The sequence below is a fragment of the Sphaeramia orbicularis genome, chromosome 11 (genome assembly GCF_902148855.1).
Source record: "Sphaeramia orbicularis chromosome 11, fSphaOr1.1, whole genome shotgun sequence".
NCBI lineage: Eukaryota > Metazoa > Chordata > Actinopteri > Kurtiformes > Apogonidae > Sphaeramia > Sphaeramia orbicularis.
In genome coordinates, this window is record NC_043967.1 from 48,926,944 (window position 1) to 48,944,338 (window position 17,395).

The window sequence follows — 17,395 nt, forward strand, 5'->3', positions numbered from 1 at the left end:
CATCGTGTTATTATTTTTGCTATATTCAGATTTTTCTTGGCTTAAAAATGAAGACATATTTAAAACAAATCAACCAAATGTATTATTTAATAGGCATTCATTGCAGTTGAATTGCCCTTAACGTACATTTTTATTCTGCTTTACCTTATTTGACTTCTATAAATATAAGTAAACTCTTCTATGGACCCATATTTGATTTCATTAATCATGAGAAAAATATTAACAAATAAATATGTAGACGTACATGTGCTTTCACACTTCACGCATCTCAAACCACCAACTTTGTTACAAAAAAAGAAAATTTAGCAAAAAGTTAAAGCTAGGTTTCACACATAATATTAAGACTTAGTCAAATGAACTCAAACTCAACAGGAGTAGTCAGATTAAAAATTACCTTATTTATTAATCCAAGTGTAAATTTAAGTACATAAAAGTTTTTAGATGTTGTCTTTGTATTACAAGGAGTGTTAAATTATTCAAAAGATATTTTAAGTTTGTTCTACATTGTTTTCGATGAATATCTTTACTCTGCCCATGGAAGAAAACTGGTAACCCTTACTGTTCTTCGAGTCAAATATCTTTATATTCATGTCATCTTTAATGTAATGGCAGGTTCAGGCACACAGGTGGTGGACTGGGAGTCTTGTGTGATTTAATTTTGGACCATTACTGTTACCATATCTGTGTAGAAAAAGCCGCTGCTAATTTTGATGCTATACACTTTAATTTCATATTTATTTGACTTAGATGGTGCCCAAAATGTCTTTGGTGTTGGACCTAAAAGGAAAACCCTGAATATTTTTGGTAACTTCAGTCAATACAAAGCCCAGTCTTGCCTGGAAAACTCTCTGTATTCAAGTGATGACTGGCAATGTCTCCTGGGTTTATTTATATAATTAAAATCACCTCTGCTTTCTCAGAGCGCACAGCAGCTGATGTCAAACACTTTCTGAGCTGGTTCTTTACCTTAACTCACCTCTGGCCTCTTATGACCTGAATCTAAAGGACTCTCTAATCCATTAAGCACTCTTAACTCTGACATGCCTGGTACAGACCAGCTGGAAAAGTAGACGCTGTATATTCCAGGATTTTAGGAGACCGGGCCAGTGGGTGAAGGTGGATTAATCTTTAGATCCTTTTCATTAGTCTATGAACATCTGTTAGAGTGAGTACACTGCAAAAAGCTGAGAAATGTAAGAATATGAAATAAATTCACAGACATTAGACTTTGTGTTAGATCTTTAATATTTTCAATATTTAGTTTTTTGTTGTTGTTTAGAAATATTGCACATGGTCAACATGCCTGCTTATGAGATAACACTCACCTCGCACATCCTAAATTTCCTTCTCCAAAATAAGGACAGTTTATTTTTAAGCACAATCATACAGTGTACACGCATACATGTGTGTGTATGCACATATGTCTGTGTGGGTGTGTGAACGTGTGCATGTGATTGCACATGCATGCAGACAGACACATTACAGCCCTAACCCCAAAGAGATGAGAATTGATAGTCTTTTATTACCTGTGTATATTTATATATATTTATATATTGTATATCCTGAATATATATTTGATATATATCCTGAATCAGCTGGGTTCAATAACAGTCAAGATGACGGACAAAATAGTCATGGTGACTATAAAAATACTGTCTCTAGAGTAGAATATAGAATGTAGAATACAAGGAAAAATATAATATTGATAATGTTGCTGTGTGGTGAAAGAACAAGAGGTTGGTCGTGTTCACACACTACCTGCATGTGCCAAAACATACACACACCCAAACACAAACCTAAATGCACATATATGGAAATACCGGTATATATATTTTTTCACACATCCAACTGTATACAGAGAAATAAAAGAGATACCCATAATAATAACTACCCCCACTCTTCACCGAGGAAGCAAAGAGCCAAAAAGTGCTATTCAAAAATTGTCTTTGACTTTTAGTAAGTTATACTCTCTATCTTTTCAACAATAACAATAACTGTGTGATTCTTTTTTGTTTCATTTTATACCATAGTTAAAGATAGTATCACAACATCTCATTCTTCTCACCGACTGACTGCAATGGATTTAATATCTATGGCACAGAGCCTTCCCCCGAAAACAAAATAACCCACCCACGTCCAAAAAAATAAAATAAAATAAATGTCCTATTGCACCATTTGATGGGAAAGGATAAAGTGTCGAGAAGAGAGGGAAGAGGGGAGGGCTCCAGAGACTGCCCTCCAGGGCTGGTCTAGGATCTGCTTTCCCTGAACTAACCCTAACCAGAACCATCCTGAGCTACATAGCGCTTGACCCGGGACCAGTGCTTAAGGGCACTTCCTAACAACACTTGAAGGGCTGAGGGGAAAGAGGGGGATTGTGGGGAAAAGTGGGGAGGAAGAAGGGGAGGAAAAAGGTGGTTGATAACATACAGAACAAGGTTATTATTTTTTCTACTAAAACAATCTCTAAAAACAATACTTTCCTGATTTAACTTGCGGCGGTCCCAGATGAGAGGGGGCCACACAAATTGTGCAAACACCTGATTTCAACGTTTTACAAAACGACAAACACCCCTGCTCCCCCACTTCTGTGTCTGGTGAGAAATCGTAGGGGAGGGGAAGTGGGGTAAAACCGCCCCAGGTACAATTACAAGTGTGAGGGGGGCCACAGACTGATTTGTCCCCTTTTTTGTCCAAAGTTTGTTTTTTTTTTGTGTGATATTTTTATGCTGGAGAGAAAACACAACAGAGCCACGAGAGAAACAGGCCACGGTAAAACTGGTTATTTCCACGGCAACGATAACGAAGAGAAAGCAACATCATATCCATTGGGAGATTCAGAGAAGTCGGTTAAAATTTTTCTCTCTGTCGGTAAGCTTGTCATGTTGTTGTCCTTAATATTCACTGTTTTTATCTTCCTTGCTTTTGTTGGAACGTCAATTTTCCGTCGCATGAACATCCAGTTTCTTCTTCAGGCTTTTCTCTGTGCTCTTCTGGGAGTCGGTCAGTGTCGAACTAAACGTTGATTCTTCAAAGCCTCACAACCAATAGTCTCTTTACATAATCTCTTTACGGTGCCTCTTCACACATACATACATATATAATCAGCTCCCGCCCATGAGGACTCAGTATTTCAAAATGGCAATAACCGAAGGTGCAAAGATTGGTCACACTAAATCCCAACTCCCGCCATCGTTTTTTTTTTGTTTTTCAGGAGCATGCTTTCACTTTATCTTCTCACTACAATCACTAAAACTGTGCAGGCCAATGGCTTGGTCAGACCAGGGTTGACTATGTTTGTGTATAAGTGCTCACACTGCACAGATGTGTCCATGCACTGCTTTTGCGTGTGTATGTGTGTGTGTGTCTGTCTGTCTGTATGTGTGTGCTGTCTGTCTTGCAGCATTGAGGGGCTGTGGAATATCAGTGGAGGTCATTGGGGTTGTGTTTGTGTCCCGACCACTGTGCTGAGGAGTGGAAGGGGAAAACGAAAGAGGTCAAGTCAATGGCATCTGAGGGCTGGCTGGCAACAGCAAACTGCATCTGCACAATAAGTGACAAAGTGCCTTTGTGTGTCATGGTCCTTGGCGGCCGCCCACCAAGAGTAACAGTCTGGTTTGGTAAGGGTGTGTGTATGTGTGTGTCTGTGGGATCATGTGCATGCTGGAGATTACATATGCACCAGGGTTTTTGTGTGTGTGCGCCAGAGAGATAGAGAGTGTGTACCACAGAGTTTGTGTGTCAAACTACAAACTACTGTACAAATGTGCTGAAGCAGACCTGGGCAAAGTACGAACTGAAAATGCTCCGAAAAAAATGGGAAAATGACATTACAAGAAGCACTTGACTCGTCATTTCTTCCACTTTTGAGGCTTTCTTTTTGTCTGATTCAACAAATCAAGGGCGCCCTGTGACATCTGGATGTTTGAGACCATATACAATGTGTTTCTGCCCAGGTCTGGTGGAGATTAGTGCCAGTGGATCGGATCCTGCTGGAGCCATCCGTCGTCCTGTCAACACGTACAATAACATTCTTTGGGGATGACACGTCGCTCTCTCATCTTCCTTTCCTTGATTTTTCCGCTTCGTCATCCTCTCTGGCTTATGATCCTTCGCTTTTTGGCCCCTCTGGGCTCCGGCTTTTGTCTCCTAGCGGCTCCGCCCCTCCGTCCTCGCGGGTTGACTGATTGAAAGAGGAGCAGTGGGAGGGGGCGGGGCTGGCCTCGGCCAACCCTCCAGGTTCCAGGGTCCCGGGCGTGGCCGTCTGCATGATCTTCTGACGGACTTCGCGTATCTTCAGCTGGAGACAAACCTTGGTGGGGAAAGTGTCGGAGTAACGCGCCTGAAAGGCAGCGGTGGCCTGAGCTGGAAGCAAAAGAAAAGGGAAAAACAGAGGAGTTGTTATAAATGAACAAGAGGCTGCAACCTTTGTTCCTGACATTGAAGACGACGCTTTGGCCCAGAAGGCTTTGAGCTGAATGCTAATGTCAGCATGCACCATTATTAGAACTATTCACTCTGGAAACCCTGAATATTTATAGATATATAACAGCAATCAGCTGCTGTGTCTCAGTTCATGTTCCTCTGTAATTACTCTTTTTAACTTGGAGGGAACAAGTACATTCACACACATTTCGACAAAACACTAAGTGTGTAACGCTGAACAAACCAAAACTGAGCTATAACAAGTAATGAAAGAAATACTTTGTTCCCTGAAAAAACTAAATAAAAACTGCAATGAGTAATACAACAAACTAATCCAAAACAGAAATGCAAGTAAAACTGCAAGACATTTTCATAATTATTCATTTTGCTTTTGATTTGAGTGTAATTTTCAGTTGCATGAGTCATTATATTACTATTGACTGCATTTTAGTTGAGCTTTTAATCAGCTTTAATCAGTTTTAATTTTCAGTGAGGAAAGGCTAGATTTACAGATGAAATCAGACAACAAATATGATTTACATTAACACTGTTTATTAAAGGTTCCATATTGTGCAAAGACACTTTATTAACACCAACACTGTGGAAAATCAAGCTGATGTTGCCTGCAGGTTTATTTCATTTTAACACATGTTGAATTGTTACTGTCTTTCTTTATCTTTTGTTTTTTAAAGGAAGCTATTTTTATCTTTATTTCAGGGAACAGTTTTGTTGGTTTTAATTAATTGTACTTGGTGTTAATAATCCAAAAATGAGACACAATTAATATCATAAAGACTTATCCTGGGATGTCCACAAACTGACACAGAGCAAATGACTGTAAATCTGTGACATCGAGTCTCATTATGAAATATTAGATTAGATTAGATTAGATTAGATTAGATTAGATTAGATTAGATGGAAATTAAGGTTCCAATAGCAGTGCAACACTGTGTGTACACATATAAGTAGAATTAGAAGATAAAAAAGAAAGTAACAAAATAATAACAACTATAACTACAATTGTGAAAATGGGTAATTGCACATTAGAGATACTAATAGTAATAAATAAATAATAAATAAATAATAATAATGATAATAGTTGTAACAAAACATCAGTAATATCAATATTAACAATGATTACAGTAACAGTGATAGTAACGATTACAAAAAGTAAGTAACAAGTAAGTAATAATAACAATAATAAAAAAATAATATCTTTATCTTTAGGTCGATTACAGTCCAACATAACTCAAAGCTTATATTTAACATTCAGTGAGGTGCAGTTCACGTGCCGTTGTGTTTTGTCAGCATTTTACCTGATGGAAAGAAGCCATGTTCATGAAAGAGCTGCATGACCAGGGCCCGGCGCTGGTCCAGGGTTCTACGCAGAGACGAGTAGGGGACTCGGTCCAGGTCCCCGAGGAGGTCTTCTCCTTCTGTACCTGTTTGATAAGGACGGATATCGTGTCATTGTCTCTACATAGAGTATATGAGGAGCTGCTCTGTCGCCGTTTCTCCAGATAAGGCTGTGGTACCTGGTCTGTCGAAGGTGAAGATGTCTCCCTCACACTTGGCGGCGCTCTTCGGGGTGTTGGGCTCCGAGCTGCAGCTGGACAGACGACGGGTCTTCCTCCTCGGTGAGCTGGGCTCTTCTGCAGTCAGCTCAAGGTCTGGTGGTGGATAGAGGAGATAGTTTACAGGAGGAAATGACAGGTGTAACACAGAAGAAGAAACCAAAGAGATAGAGCGGTAACAAATGAAGGAACGGCACATGAAAACTGAATGGAAACTGAATCGAAGCCAGTGGTGCTGATCAAAAAATGGGAAAAATGACAAATAAGCTGGTATCTAGATGAAACTGGAGAAATATAAAAAGAGGAAATAAAGTTCCTCTTGGACAATAAGTGGGGTAGAGGCATGTGTGATGACACCATGGAGGGTGATATTTCAGACATTTCCCTGCTTGTTCTCCTGTCATTGCTTTGGTGAGCTCATGTACGAGGCAGAGATTGGACAGACTATTAGGAGCTTGTCTAGGACGTATTTATTATACTATGTGGAAACAAATCCAGAAGGAGCTGCTTTATATCTGTGACACAAGAGAAAGTAGACACCATGAGATTGGGCGGAGGGATACACGGGGTTCGAACCCATTTTTCAAGGTCAAATTCAAGCACTTTTAAGGGGCATTTTCCAATTTTTCCAGTACAGCACCTTATCACCAGGGTAAAATACATATCTACAGGAATACATAAACTCATGATTGTCTTTTTTTTCACTTTTTATTACAATGATGTCCTCTGTATTATGCTATAAACATCTAAAATCATGTTTCAACATAGCAAAAAGTTTAGAAATTAAAGACCACAAAGTTTTACCCACAAAAAAAGGGAAGTCACTTGGCGTTCCTCAGACACACTTGCACCGAGAAAAAGATTAAGATAAAAATGTACTTGGAGTCGACCTGAGAGCACCTGGTAATTTATTTTTTGGCGTAAAGTTTTATTTTTCTAAATGTATCACCTCTCCGTAAGTAGCTTTGGCTCGAGTTAATCTTAAAAATAAATAAATATATCACATCACAGAGTTAGAATTGCTTGCACTTTTAAGCACCTAAACTAAAATTCAAGCACTTTTCAGACCTTAAAAACACAACACTGAAATTTAAGCATTTTCAAGGATGTCAAGCACCCGTATAATCCCTGGGTATAAGGTATGTGGCAGTGTATCGTGTGACTTCTGATCGCTTCTCTACCTCTTGTCCAAATAACCTGGATAATTTGTAACGGTTGTGAACATGTTTAAATTGTATTAAAATGTTTATGAGCAGGAATATTCTCCACATCTTAAGATTGTACATTTTGGCGTGTTAATGCAACACAACATGATGTGTTTAAGTGCCTTTTCTGGGGGTTTCTAGTAAATTCATGAGGAGGATTGCGTCAGCGGTGTTGAACAGCAGCACCAGGCAGCATAAATTACTGATGTAGGTGTACGCTCACAGGCAACACTGCAAGGGAAATGAAGTGTATAAAAGGTAAACCAGAGCTGTGGGTTAGAGGAGTCTAATTTAAAGTTTGAGAAGCGACGGCGTATGAATTATTGATAATGAAATTGAAAACAAATGGAATAAACAGCGCACCATCGTGATAAAGTTAATTGCAGGTTCTACTTTTTGAGTTCTATTTAATATTTGGATGAAAGCAGCAGCAGCCAAAACCATCAGACTTCACATCTTTTAGACAAAAATGGAACCACCTGTTTGCTGTTACAGGTCGTGGTGTGAGAACATGTCATAAAGTTAGTTCTTAAAGGTCCACTTGGTACAATTTAAGTGGATGTAAATGTAGAAATGCAATAAAATATTAATGGTCATGTTATGTTTGACCTGTTATGTTTTTGTTATTTAGTTTTTATAAATGTCATGCTGCACTACCATATTTCTACAGTAGCTATTTGCAAATATTTTATCTTTGTCCTGTTTTTCATTAACCCATAAAGACCCAAAGAGTCACCGACGACCAAAACCATCTACTGATCTAAAGTGTTTAATACCTGTTGATCCATTAATCCTACAAAACATGTAAATAATTGGTGTAAAATGCTGTTTGTCATCTTTTCATGGTCATCAGATATGACCCATTTCGACATTCAGAGGCTCCGTAGTGAACACGGAAACACATTCATCTTCTACAAAATTGATTCTCCAGTAAAACCCCTGGAGTTGGATCAATGACAGTGGATGGACACACTGGGTTTATGTTCAGTTATTGATATATTTTGCTGAAAAAGTCACTCTTTCTTCAGGTTTCTCTGTTTGTGATAAAATAACCCTCAACTACAATCTGAGCTTTTATAAACATCTACACGATCAGTAAATCAAATATAGGAAAATACCTGATGTTTACTGAAAAAAAAACACAAAATACAGAGAATTACATCATAATAAATTTTGATAAATAACTTAAAAAATGACATATAGAGAAGAAAATATTTTGGAACTGACACAAAAGTAACACTGGGTCTTTATGGGTTAAATATTAATGTGCATTGCCGTCACCTGCTATGGATAAGTGTGGACATGAATTATTATTCCCTAAACATAAACCCACAACAGATAATCCAGTCACTCCATCAACTCCACTCATATTTTTGCAGCCGCTGTAGGAGGGCAAAGGGATGGGTATTTAGTTGGTTGTGCAACTCCAACACTAGATGCCACTAAAGGATTGAAGGCTGAGATGTTATTTGTGCAAACACTGTCCCATATTCTCCAGACAATATCTGGAACATCTGAAAAGGGACTTTTGTCTCACCCGTAGAGTTGCGTCTCTTCTTGCGGTAGCTTCCCAGAATGGCTCTTGGAGAGGTGGCCAGACTCTGCAGTGTGGGCGAGGGAAGGACCTCCTCTGGATTAAACTCAGGAAGCTCAGCAAAACGCTCCTCAAAGTACGTCTCTGACAAGACCCTGTAAATAGAGAACAGAATGGAACAACCCGTTGGCTGTTTTATTTCCTGGTCTAGTGATCCAGAGGTGTTCTCATACAAGCACTGAAAAACACCAGAAATGCCCTCGCTCTGCTGTGTGGGATCCCTGCTAGCATCCTGCTGTCTAAATAAAGAATGAAAAGTGGAACACTCTGCCCACTCACATTCAGTAAACACCATGATTTCATGAAGTTGGAAATCTGGTCACTCACTAAAAATGGAATTAGATGCCACTATGTGTGAAAATCAGTGTTAAACCCAATAAAAGAAGTCCTGTCCATAGTTCTCTCTTCAAGATGTTTCACGCCATAATTACAGATGATTAGTTATTGTTGTATGAGCGCTCTCAGCTTGACGAAATGTAAACTGTTAAAACAGAGAAAACATTGTCCTACTGGGACCAGCAAGCCAGAAGGACCTGGCAGACTTGTTTCATTTGCTTTGGCTCTAATTCTGCCATAACTCTAGACTTACAGTCAACGACAAGACATGGGTTAAATCACAACGGAAAAACACTTACGCCTCAATTTCAATTACTCATTTACTTACTCAGTTCACCTTATTTACTTGTGCCATTTCCCAAATTGTGAAACTGTCAGATTCTGTTAGATAGCAGACCCACTCAGAGATGTGTCAGCTAATGACAGATGAAATACTAGAGACACGTACTTGTCCAGAGAGTCGGGTGTCTTTTTGAGCGGGGGCGGTCGAAACTTGGTCTTCTTTGAGGACGAGGCGGTCTCTCTTTCCACAGTGGGAGGGGGAGGTGGATCCAAACCTGAGGGAAGTGGAGGAGGGGAACGAGGTCCAGCCTGGAGGAAACAGTGAGGGTGGATGTGTTTATTTATGTTTATTTGTACGGGTTCCGGGCGATGTCTGTGAGTGTGTCTTCTCTATCAACTGCCTGATAAAACAAGTACGGAAATACATTCTGGTCGCAGTTACTGGCGTATTTGGACATTTTAGAAATAAGTAAAATCAACTGTTTTGGATCAAATTCAGAGGCTTTTTCCTTGTATGTGACATTTAAGAAACAACATAATGCAACAGTAGACACAACGCGCTAATTTCTTTAAAAAATAAATAAAAATGAGTGACCATTTGGACATATTGACATCCAAATATTTAAGAGAAAGGATGAATGATGCTCTGATCCCATGTAGAAATCTCTACGTACAAGTGTGAGACACATTGAGATCCAATCGCCACCTTCAAAGGTGGTCTAGTTCGCATATCGACACTTTTTTTTTTTTTTTAGCAGGACCACCTACTCAACTGGCATCCTCTGTGTAAGTGGAGTATGTAAAGCCACGGCTCTCCTTTTGTTCCTCAACAACATCTGAAAAGGAACTTTAAGAGATATATTACAAATGTGTGAAACAGTAAATGATGTTGCTTTGCCAAGAAATACACACAACCTGTATTGTTTTGATTTCTGCTTCTTTTGAGGCGCAAGACCTGCATTGCTGCCTCTAGTTCATTAAAAAACAACAACATTTGGTCTTTGCTGGGGTTCTACACCCTGCAGCTCATCAGCCCTTCTGTAGCGGATAGAAAAACACTTGTAAAAAGACTGAAAAACCCATGCTTACCTGAACCAAAAGTAAAAATGTACGGCCTATACATGGAATAAAAACTCAATAGAACAAGCTAAATTTGCACAAACATGAGGAGGCTCTAACCAGGCCTGCATAGGTATTTATAGTTACTCCATTTCTATGTGAGCCTACACATGCCTGTGGATTTTTCACCACTCCACTATGAATCAGTATGTGTTTTGTTGGAAATAGCCCACTCCAATAAAAAAAAAAAAAAAAAAAAAAATCACACCTGTATTTGTAGATTTGTATTCGTTTAACTTCATAAATGTACCAAATATAGTATTATTGCGATGGAAATAGAAAATCAAAGTACCAGGTAGTTATAAAAACAGCAGAAGAGCCAACACAGAAGCACTCCAATATATTTATGGATCCAGACAAATGTCTTGCTTCTTTCTGGACAATATTCTTTATATTATACTCACACGTTTATTTTCATATAGACCTGGGAAGTGAGATTTGGTCAAAAGGCATCAGTCAAACACAACTTAATGCCAGGTATTAATTGACATATCATTAGCCATCAGTCATATTTTTGCCAGGTCATAATGATGTAAAATGAATCAGCAGCGTAAGGATATAAAGTTACGCAGATATCACAATTTGGCCAAAAATATAACTTAGGCCATTATGGAATGAGGCTAACGATGCAGAGTGGTCCACATGAAATAAAAAACAGCCTTATGGAAAGAAGCCAAAGAAAGAAGCTGAAATATAACCAAAATGTTTTGTGTAAAGCAAAAAAATAAATAAATCTACTGAGGTGAGCCAAGTTTGTTAAAGAACAGAAGTCTAGCCACAATAAAACTTAAACTGAAAAAATAAATAAACTGAAACAATCTGTGCTTACTCCAGTCAAACAAAGCACTGTTATTTTAGATAGACTTATTGAATTGAAAAGTTGTGCAAATGCAGTAAAACATGTGAAAACCATTGTTTCAGCTGGTTAAATATTTCATTAATACAAGGTTAAATATGGAAAACATTTCCCAGAAACAAGGATTTTTCTCCTTGAACCTGTTTGTGCAGCGTTGTGGTTAAATGTCCACAGAGTCTTGTTAATGTCTTTGGTTTGTCTCACCTCTTTGCTGCCGTCCCCCATGCTGTGGTCGTCTGTTTCTCTGTTTCTCTTTTCACTGCTCTCCTTCAGCCCTCTTTCTCGCTCTCCATCTGTCTCACATTGTTTCTCCCAGCTGTGTCCGTCGCTTACATTCTCCTCTTTGATGTGCACAGAGATGTCTTCTTCAGTTTTCGCTAAAGCAGATCAAGTTCATTTTAAGTAAAAAACAAAACAAAACTGTATCTTACTTTATGTCCTTGAAAAGAGTTTCTTCATAACAACAACACAGAGGTAAAGACTACATCAGACAAATCTACAGATCTTTACCTGTTATGGCCATGTTTCCGGTTCCATCCACCGAGCAAGACGACCCCTGACCTCCGTCCTCATCTGGACCATCAGACTGGACCTCCTTCTTCACCTCCACCTTCGGCTCCAGCTCCATCACAGCGCTGGGCTGGGGTGTCGCCGCCGCTGAGCCCTGAGCCCCCATCGCCAGTGGAGACGAGGGGTTCACCAAGTCCTGTGCGGGTGCAGCAACTGCGGACGGCACGGTCGTCACGGAGACCACACCGGTAGCCAGTGCAACAGTCGATGCAGGGTAGATGGCAGTTAGTACCTGATGAGAAGAAGCGGGAAAACATGCACCGTATGTCAATACATTTAAGTTGAGGAAAACGTGATGGAGCAGCGAGCATGTTCTGTGAGGAAGACAGCGTTATATAATTAATATATCTCATTTAACACACAAAGTAGAATGACCTTTGAGCTGGAAATCAACATGACAGCTTTCCAACCCGGTGGCAAAGTGATTGCAGTGCAGAGGTCGAAAGAGGCTGCCAATATTTTCCCTGGTTTGTTTAGAGTAATTTCGCTAATGTCTTAAAATGAATGTACTTACTGATGATTTGTTGGTAATGCACCTTTAACACTGCAGTCTCGGTCTCCTGCCTGGTCTTATGTCTCATCCACTATTCTGTCAAACTCTCCCAACAGATACAGGCTTCATTTAGCAGAGTGTAGATCCATAACCACAACCAAAATGTTTCCTGTTCTAAGACTAATTCTCATATTAAGAGATGGATATCTAAATGAAGTCCTTTAGGGTAAATGTGTATGCTATTACAAACAAAGGGCACAGCTGAAAATAACTGTGCTATCACCAGGATTTAGTCAAAATAATACACATGAACAATGTTTAGGCTTCAGCTTATCCGAGGATTATCACACAAGCTCATCCATATAAACACATCAAGTAAAAATAAATCCATATGGTTATGATGTAAGTATTGAATACAATATAAAGTAAATGGCTTTGGAAAAATCCATTTTGTGACTATCTGTGGGATCTAATCTAACATTTCTAAGTTGTTTTATGATTTTATGGCAAACATTTTTATGATACTTGTACAAGCAGTCCGAAAAATACAATACTCTGAATAAGCTGTTCATATGGTTAATGAAAATGAATAATCCTTTAATAGTTCTGTTTAAATGCAGCTTTGTATACCCATAAAAATAATGCTTTTTCAAAGTTTTCCACTGTGTAGGCTAATGGTCAGCATTTCCATATTTACTCATATCTATAACCCCATTGATATCCTCTATCACAGTGTTCAACAGTTGATGTGTTGCCCATTCCAACCAGAAATGGACATTTCTTTAGAGCATCCATCTCAACCAGAGAGGAGCTTTTTCTCTACCCAAACTGATAAGATAAGAATCCTCCTAAAACCAGAATAATATCAGCATATCCCTAATATCTGAAATGTAAAATTATCCATTCAGAAAAGAGCTAATTCTGAATATAACAGTGGAATATAGTATTTATAGGACACCTGTCCAAATTCAGTATATTATCAAATTTGGAATAGTACTAGAGTATTAGCATGCATGTAAACTTATTCAGTTGTGCTGCACAAGACAGATATGTTTAATTTAAAAAGAGCAATATTAATTTCCTTATGCTAATGCTATTTGCTAATGATGGCACTACATGGACTAGGAAGGGTAAAATACTGAATTTTCCTGCAGGGATAATAATGTGAGTTAACCTTAAGCCTTGAACTTTTAGTGAACACAGTATGTCTACAATGAACACAAGACAATGTTTAAAACTGTTATGTTTAATTAAAAGTTTATCTCCAGTTAATTCACATTTTTAAAGCTGCAGTATGTGAAGTGGTGTACTTTCACATTTTGATGTTTTCCTTGTGGTTTAGTCTCCTACAGTGTTATAAACCTCTGTCTGTACCTATGGCGGTGCAGGTCGGCGTTCGTCCTTACCTGACGGCCGGTGGAGGCGGAGCCCTGGCCCGGTGGCGTCTGTGACTGACAGTTCAGGGGCGGAGCTGGAGTCAACAGCGGTGGTTGACCAACAATGGGTTGGACCAGGGTTTGTGCGGCCGGAGCGATGGCGGTGAACCCCAGGGTCGCCAATGGTGACGGGATGTAAGCGGGGCCTGGAGGCGGGACGGCCTGCTGGGCCGTCGCCGCGGTACCGCCTAGGTTGGACTGGACGTAGGTGATTCTGGAGGAAAGAGGCCAGCATGGTGAGTCAACTGTGACCCCAGGAGGAGTTAACGCTTCAATGTGACAAAACAAACCCTGGTATATTTAGAAAACAAATGCACTGTTACATAATACTTTTACCTCTTTTTATAGTATTCTATTTTAAATGGGGATTCTCATTTATTTAATTTTACCTTCAGGGCATTGTTAATGGATGACCCCCATGTCTAAAAATATTCTGATGTCTAAAGCAGGGGTGTTAAACATACAGCCTGTGGGCCAAAACTGGACCAACAAAGGGTCCAATCCAGTCTGAGGGATGAAAATGTGAAATGTCAAAAATTATACTGAAGGTATTAACAATCAAGGGTGTCCAACTTATTTTAGTTCAACATACAGACCAATATGATCTCCATCAGGCCGGACCAGAAAAATAATAACATGATAACCTATAAATAACGACAACTGAAAAATTTTCTCTTCATTTTAGAGCAACAAAAGTAAATTTACATGAAAATGTTTACATTTACAAGCAAAAAGTGAATAACCTGAACAACCATGAACCTGAAATCTCGTAAGATTAGTGCAGTTTTAACAATATTCTGTCTGTTACTAAATGTTTTATGCCTTTGTAGATCCGCTGTGATCTGTAAGTTGTAATGCACATGTGTAAATGACAAGCCGAGGCATAAGATTGTTAAAATTAAGCAATAAAATTAAGAAATTTCAGGTTGTTCAGGTTTTTCTTTTTTTTAAAGGATAACTTGTAGACGTAAACCTTTTAATTATGTTATGTTACTTTTTCGCTCTAAAACATAGATAAAAGTTTGGAGTTGACATTATTTATACATTATTATGTTATTATTTTACTGGTCTGCCTTCATATTGGGCTGAATGTGGCCCTTGAACTAAAATGAGTTTGACACCCCTGGTCTAAAGTAATGTGAAAAAAGGCAGCACTAACACTAAGACTACTACTGGAACAATGAACAAACAAACAAACAAATAAATAATTCTTAACTTGTTGCACAAAATTAGTAACTGTATCAACAAAAACCCTAAGAAAATGAACTAAAATCAAAATCATTTTTGTTTTTATCTTCTCTTCAATTTTAACAGTTTGTGGTTTACATGTAAAAATAAAATGTCGTTACACAATATGGGACTTTTAGTAAACGAGTGTCATCCTTTTCCAACTCCTATAAATTCCCATAACGCCTAAAGAACTTACTCTGACAGTAGAGGAAAACTAAACAAAAACTAGTCATTTCCTCAAAATAACACCAGAAGTACTTGCAAAACTAACAACAACTAACTAAAATGTGCTGATATACTGAGTAAAAAGTAACTCTGCTTACCACAGGTAGGTTAAAAACATTAAGCCTTACTGAAAATGAAAACCTGAGAGCATCTTTTCATGCGTCTGAACCTGAGTATGTGAGCTGCAGCAGCCTCAGAGGACATTAAAAGGAGGTGTTTGCATGTGTCTTTCAGGTGTTGGGCCTGTATTAGTGACCTGGTGGGTGGAGAGGTCAGGAGAACAGTCTGTGGGGGCGCTGCACCGGGAGCCATCACCGTTGCCACGGAAACAGGAAAGGGGCTCCCAGGATGTACCGCCGCGGCTCCGTTAGCGTGAACGTTGGTCTGGACCACAGGCATGGGGGCGATCTGGATGATCTACGCGACAGGAATAAATACAGAATAAGGGGAGGATCTGTTTTAGGAAAGCATCCAATGAGACAAATTTATAAATACTGTGATGTACTTTTATTTTTTTATTTTTCAGGAAGGTTCACGGCCTGTGTGAGGGCGACCGGTTCTTCTGAATTTAAAGTAACAGCAGTTTTCTCAACGGAGCGAGAAAGTACACTTCTCTAAAGTTGAACCCAAAGAGTGAAAACAAAACAGAGATTTGGCCAAAACTAGATTAGAGAGACAAATATTGCAACAGTGAAACCAGTGGTGGAATATTATGTACCTTCACTAAAGTACTCTACCCTAGTACAGTTTGAGGTACATTTTAGCTACTTTATACTGCCAATTCTCAACATTTTGGAGGCACATATTTAACTTTACACTCCATTACATTTTTACAAGTAATTTCAGGTTTTCAACAATAGAAAACAAAAATAATGATAATAGATTGCTTTTGAGAGACACATGTAAGTTTCTTTGTTTATATGTAACAAACTCAGATTATGAAGATATGTACTGACAAATTTGAATGCACAGATACTGGTATAAAAAGCTTAATTTTCATCAAACTATCACCTTAGGCAATATATAGATTTAAGATGAAATACAAGTAGTTATGTCACTTCAGCAGTTTCTATTTACAGCAGCTTTGGAGGACAGGCTTCATCATCATATATATGTAGGTTAAAGACCTTATAGGCCGTGTTTGAGTCAGTATATAAGGCATGACTGCCATTCCAACTTCATACCAGCGTCAGCCGCACCAAGACAATGACTGACACATCTGTCCCAGCTCTGTGATTTACTTAGAGAGAAAACAGTTGGCTAGAGTGTTATCTCTCATGGAACGACCTGCCCAGTCAGCTGACCCAAATCTACTGACCTGCTCTGGGATGAACTGGATCACAAGGTCAGAAAGACAGATCCAACTGGACAAGAAAATGACTGGAAAGTTTTACAAGAGGCACAGCAAAGGATTTCAGTTGAATATCTATCTAGATCCCAGTTGAACAGCTTTTGTGCAAATATGCGTACATTTATAGAACTATTTGGTCAAAAATATATCTCCATACTGTTAATATAGCTGGTTTGTTGCATGTAAACAAAAGAATATATCTGCTATATTAAATCTGGCCAGTAAACTTATACAAGAAACAGGGTTTTCTGGATTAAAAGCGCTGCAATTATTGGTTCTTTTGCACGTCAAACACTTTAGTGATGACTGGATCTTACAGTGTTTATAAACGTGTTCATGGATATAAAGAGGATTTAAGTGGCTGAGTATTATTGTGGTGTGTTAAGGCAGTATTATACATATGCCATTTGATATGACGCCATCAGTGAGCTGAGTTTTGCTTATATGGAGGGTGGTTCATTAACCCTTAGACACCTAGAACAATTTCCTAATAAATTATTCTCTTCATTTAACCTTTCCTAAGTGATTTGTCACCATCAATTATGATATTATCTTTTTTCAGTGAAAATCAGTTACTTTGTTACATTTAATTTGCTGATCATGTAGATGTTCGTTAAAACTGAGAATAAATCCAGTGGTTACTGTATCAGAAAAAAGTGCCTAAAAAGAGTCTAAAATCATTGTTATTCATTAAACAAT

The 17,395-nt window shown here is 38.6% G+C and overlaps 1 protein-coding gene across 1 annotated transcript in view; it reads right to left on the reverse strand.

The window, feature by feature from the left end:
• Positions 1-1,226: 1,226 nt before the first annotated feature.
• cica (capicua transcriptional repressor a) overlaps positions 1,227-17,395 on the reverse strand; it is a 62,880-nt gene continuing 46,711 nt past the window's right edge. Inside the window, exons 14-22 of the mRNA XM_030147743.1 lie at positions 15,602-15,762; positions 13,861-14,104; positions 11,902-12,193; positions 11,596-11,768; positions 9,583-9,725; positions 8,742-8,893; positions 5,961-6,095; positions 5,742-5,867; positions 1,227-4,365 (exon numbers count right to left, since the gene is read on the reverse strand). Coding sequence (XP_030003603.1) covers positions 4,103-4,365; positions 5,742-5,867; positions 5,961-6,095; positions 8,742-8,893; positions 9,583-9,725; positions 11,596-11,768; positions 11,902-12,193; positions 13,861-14,104; positions 15,602-15,762 — 1,689 coding nt within the window. The 3' untranslated portion in view covers positions 1,227-4,102. The remainder of the gene's footprint in view (positions 4,366-5,741; positions 5,868-5,960; positions 6,096-8,741; positions 8,894-9,582; positions 9,726-11,595; positions 11,769-11,901; positions 12,194-13,860; positions 14,105-15,601; positions 15,763-17,395) is intronic.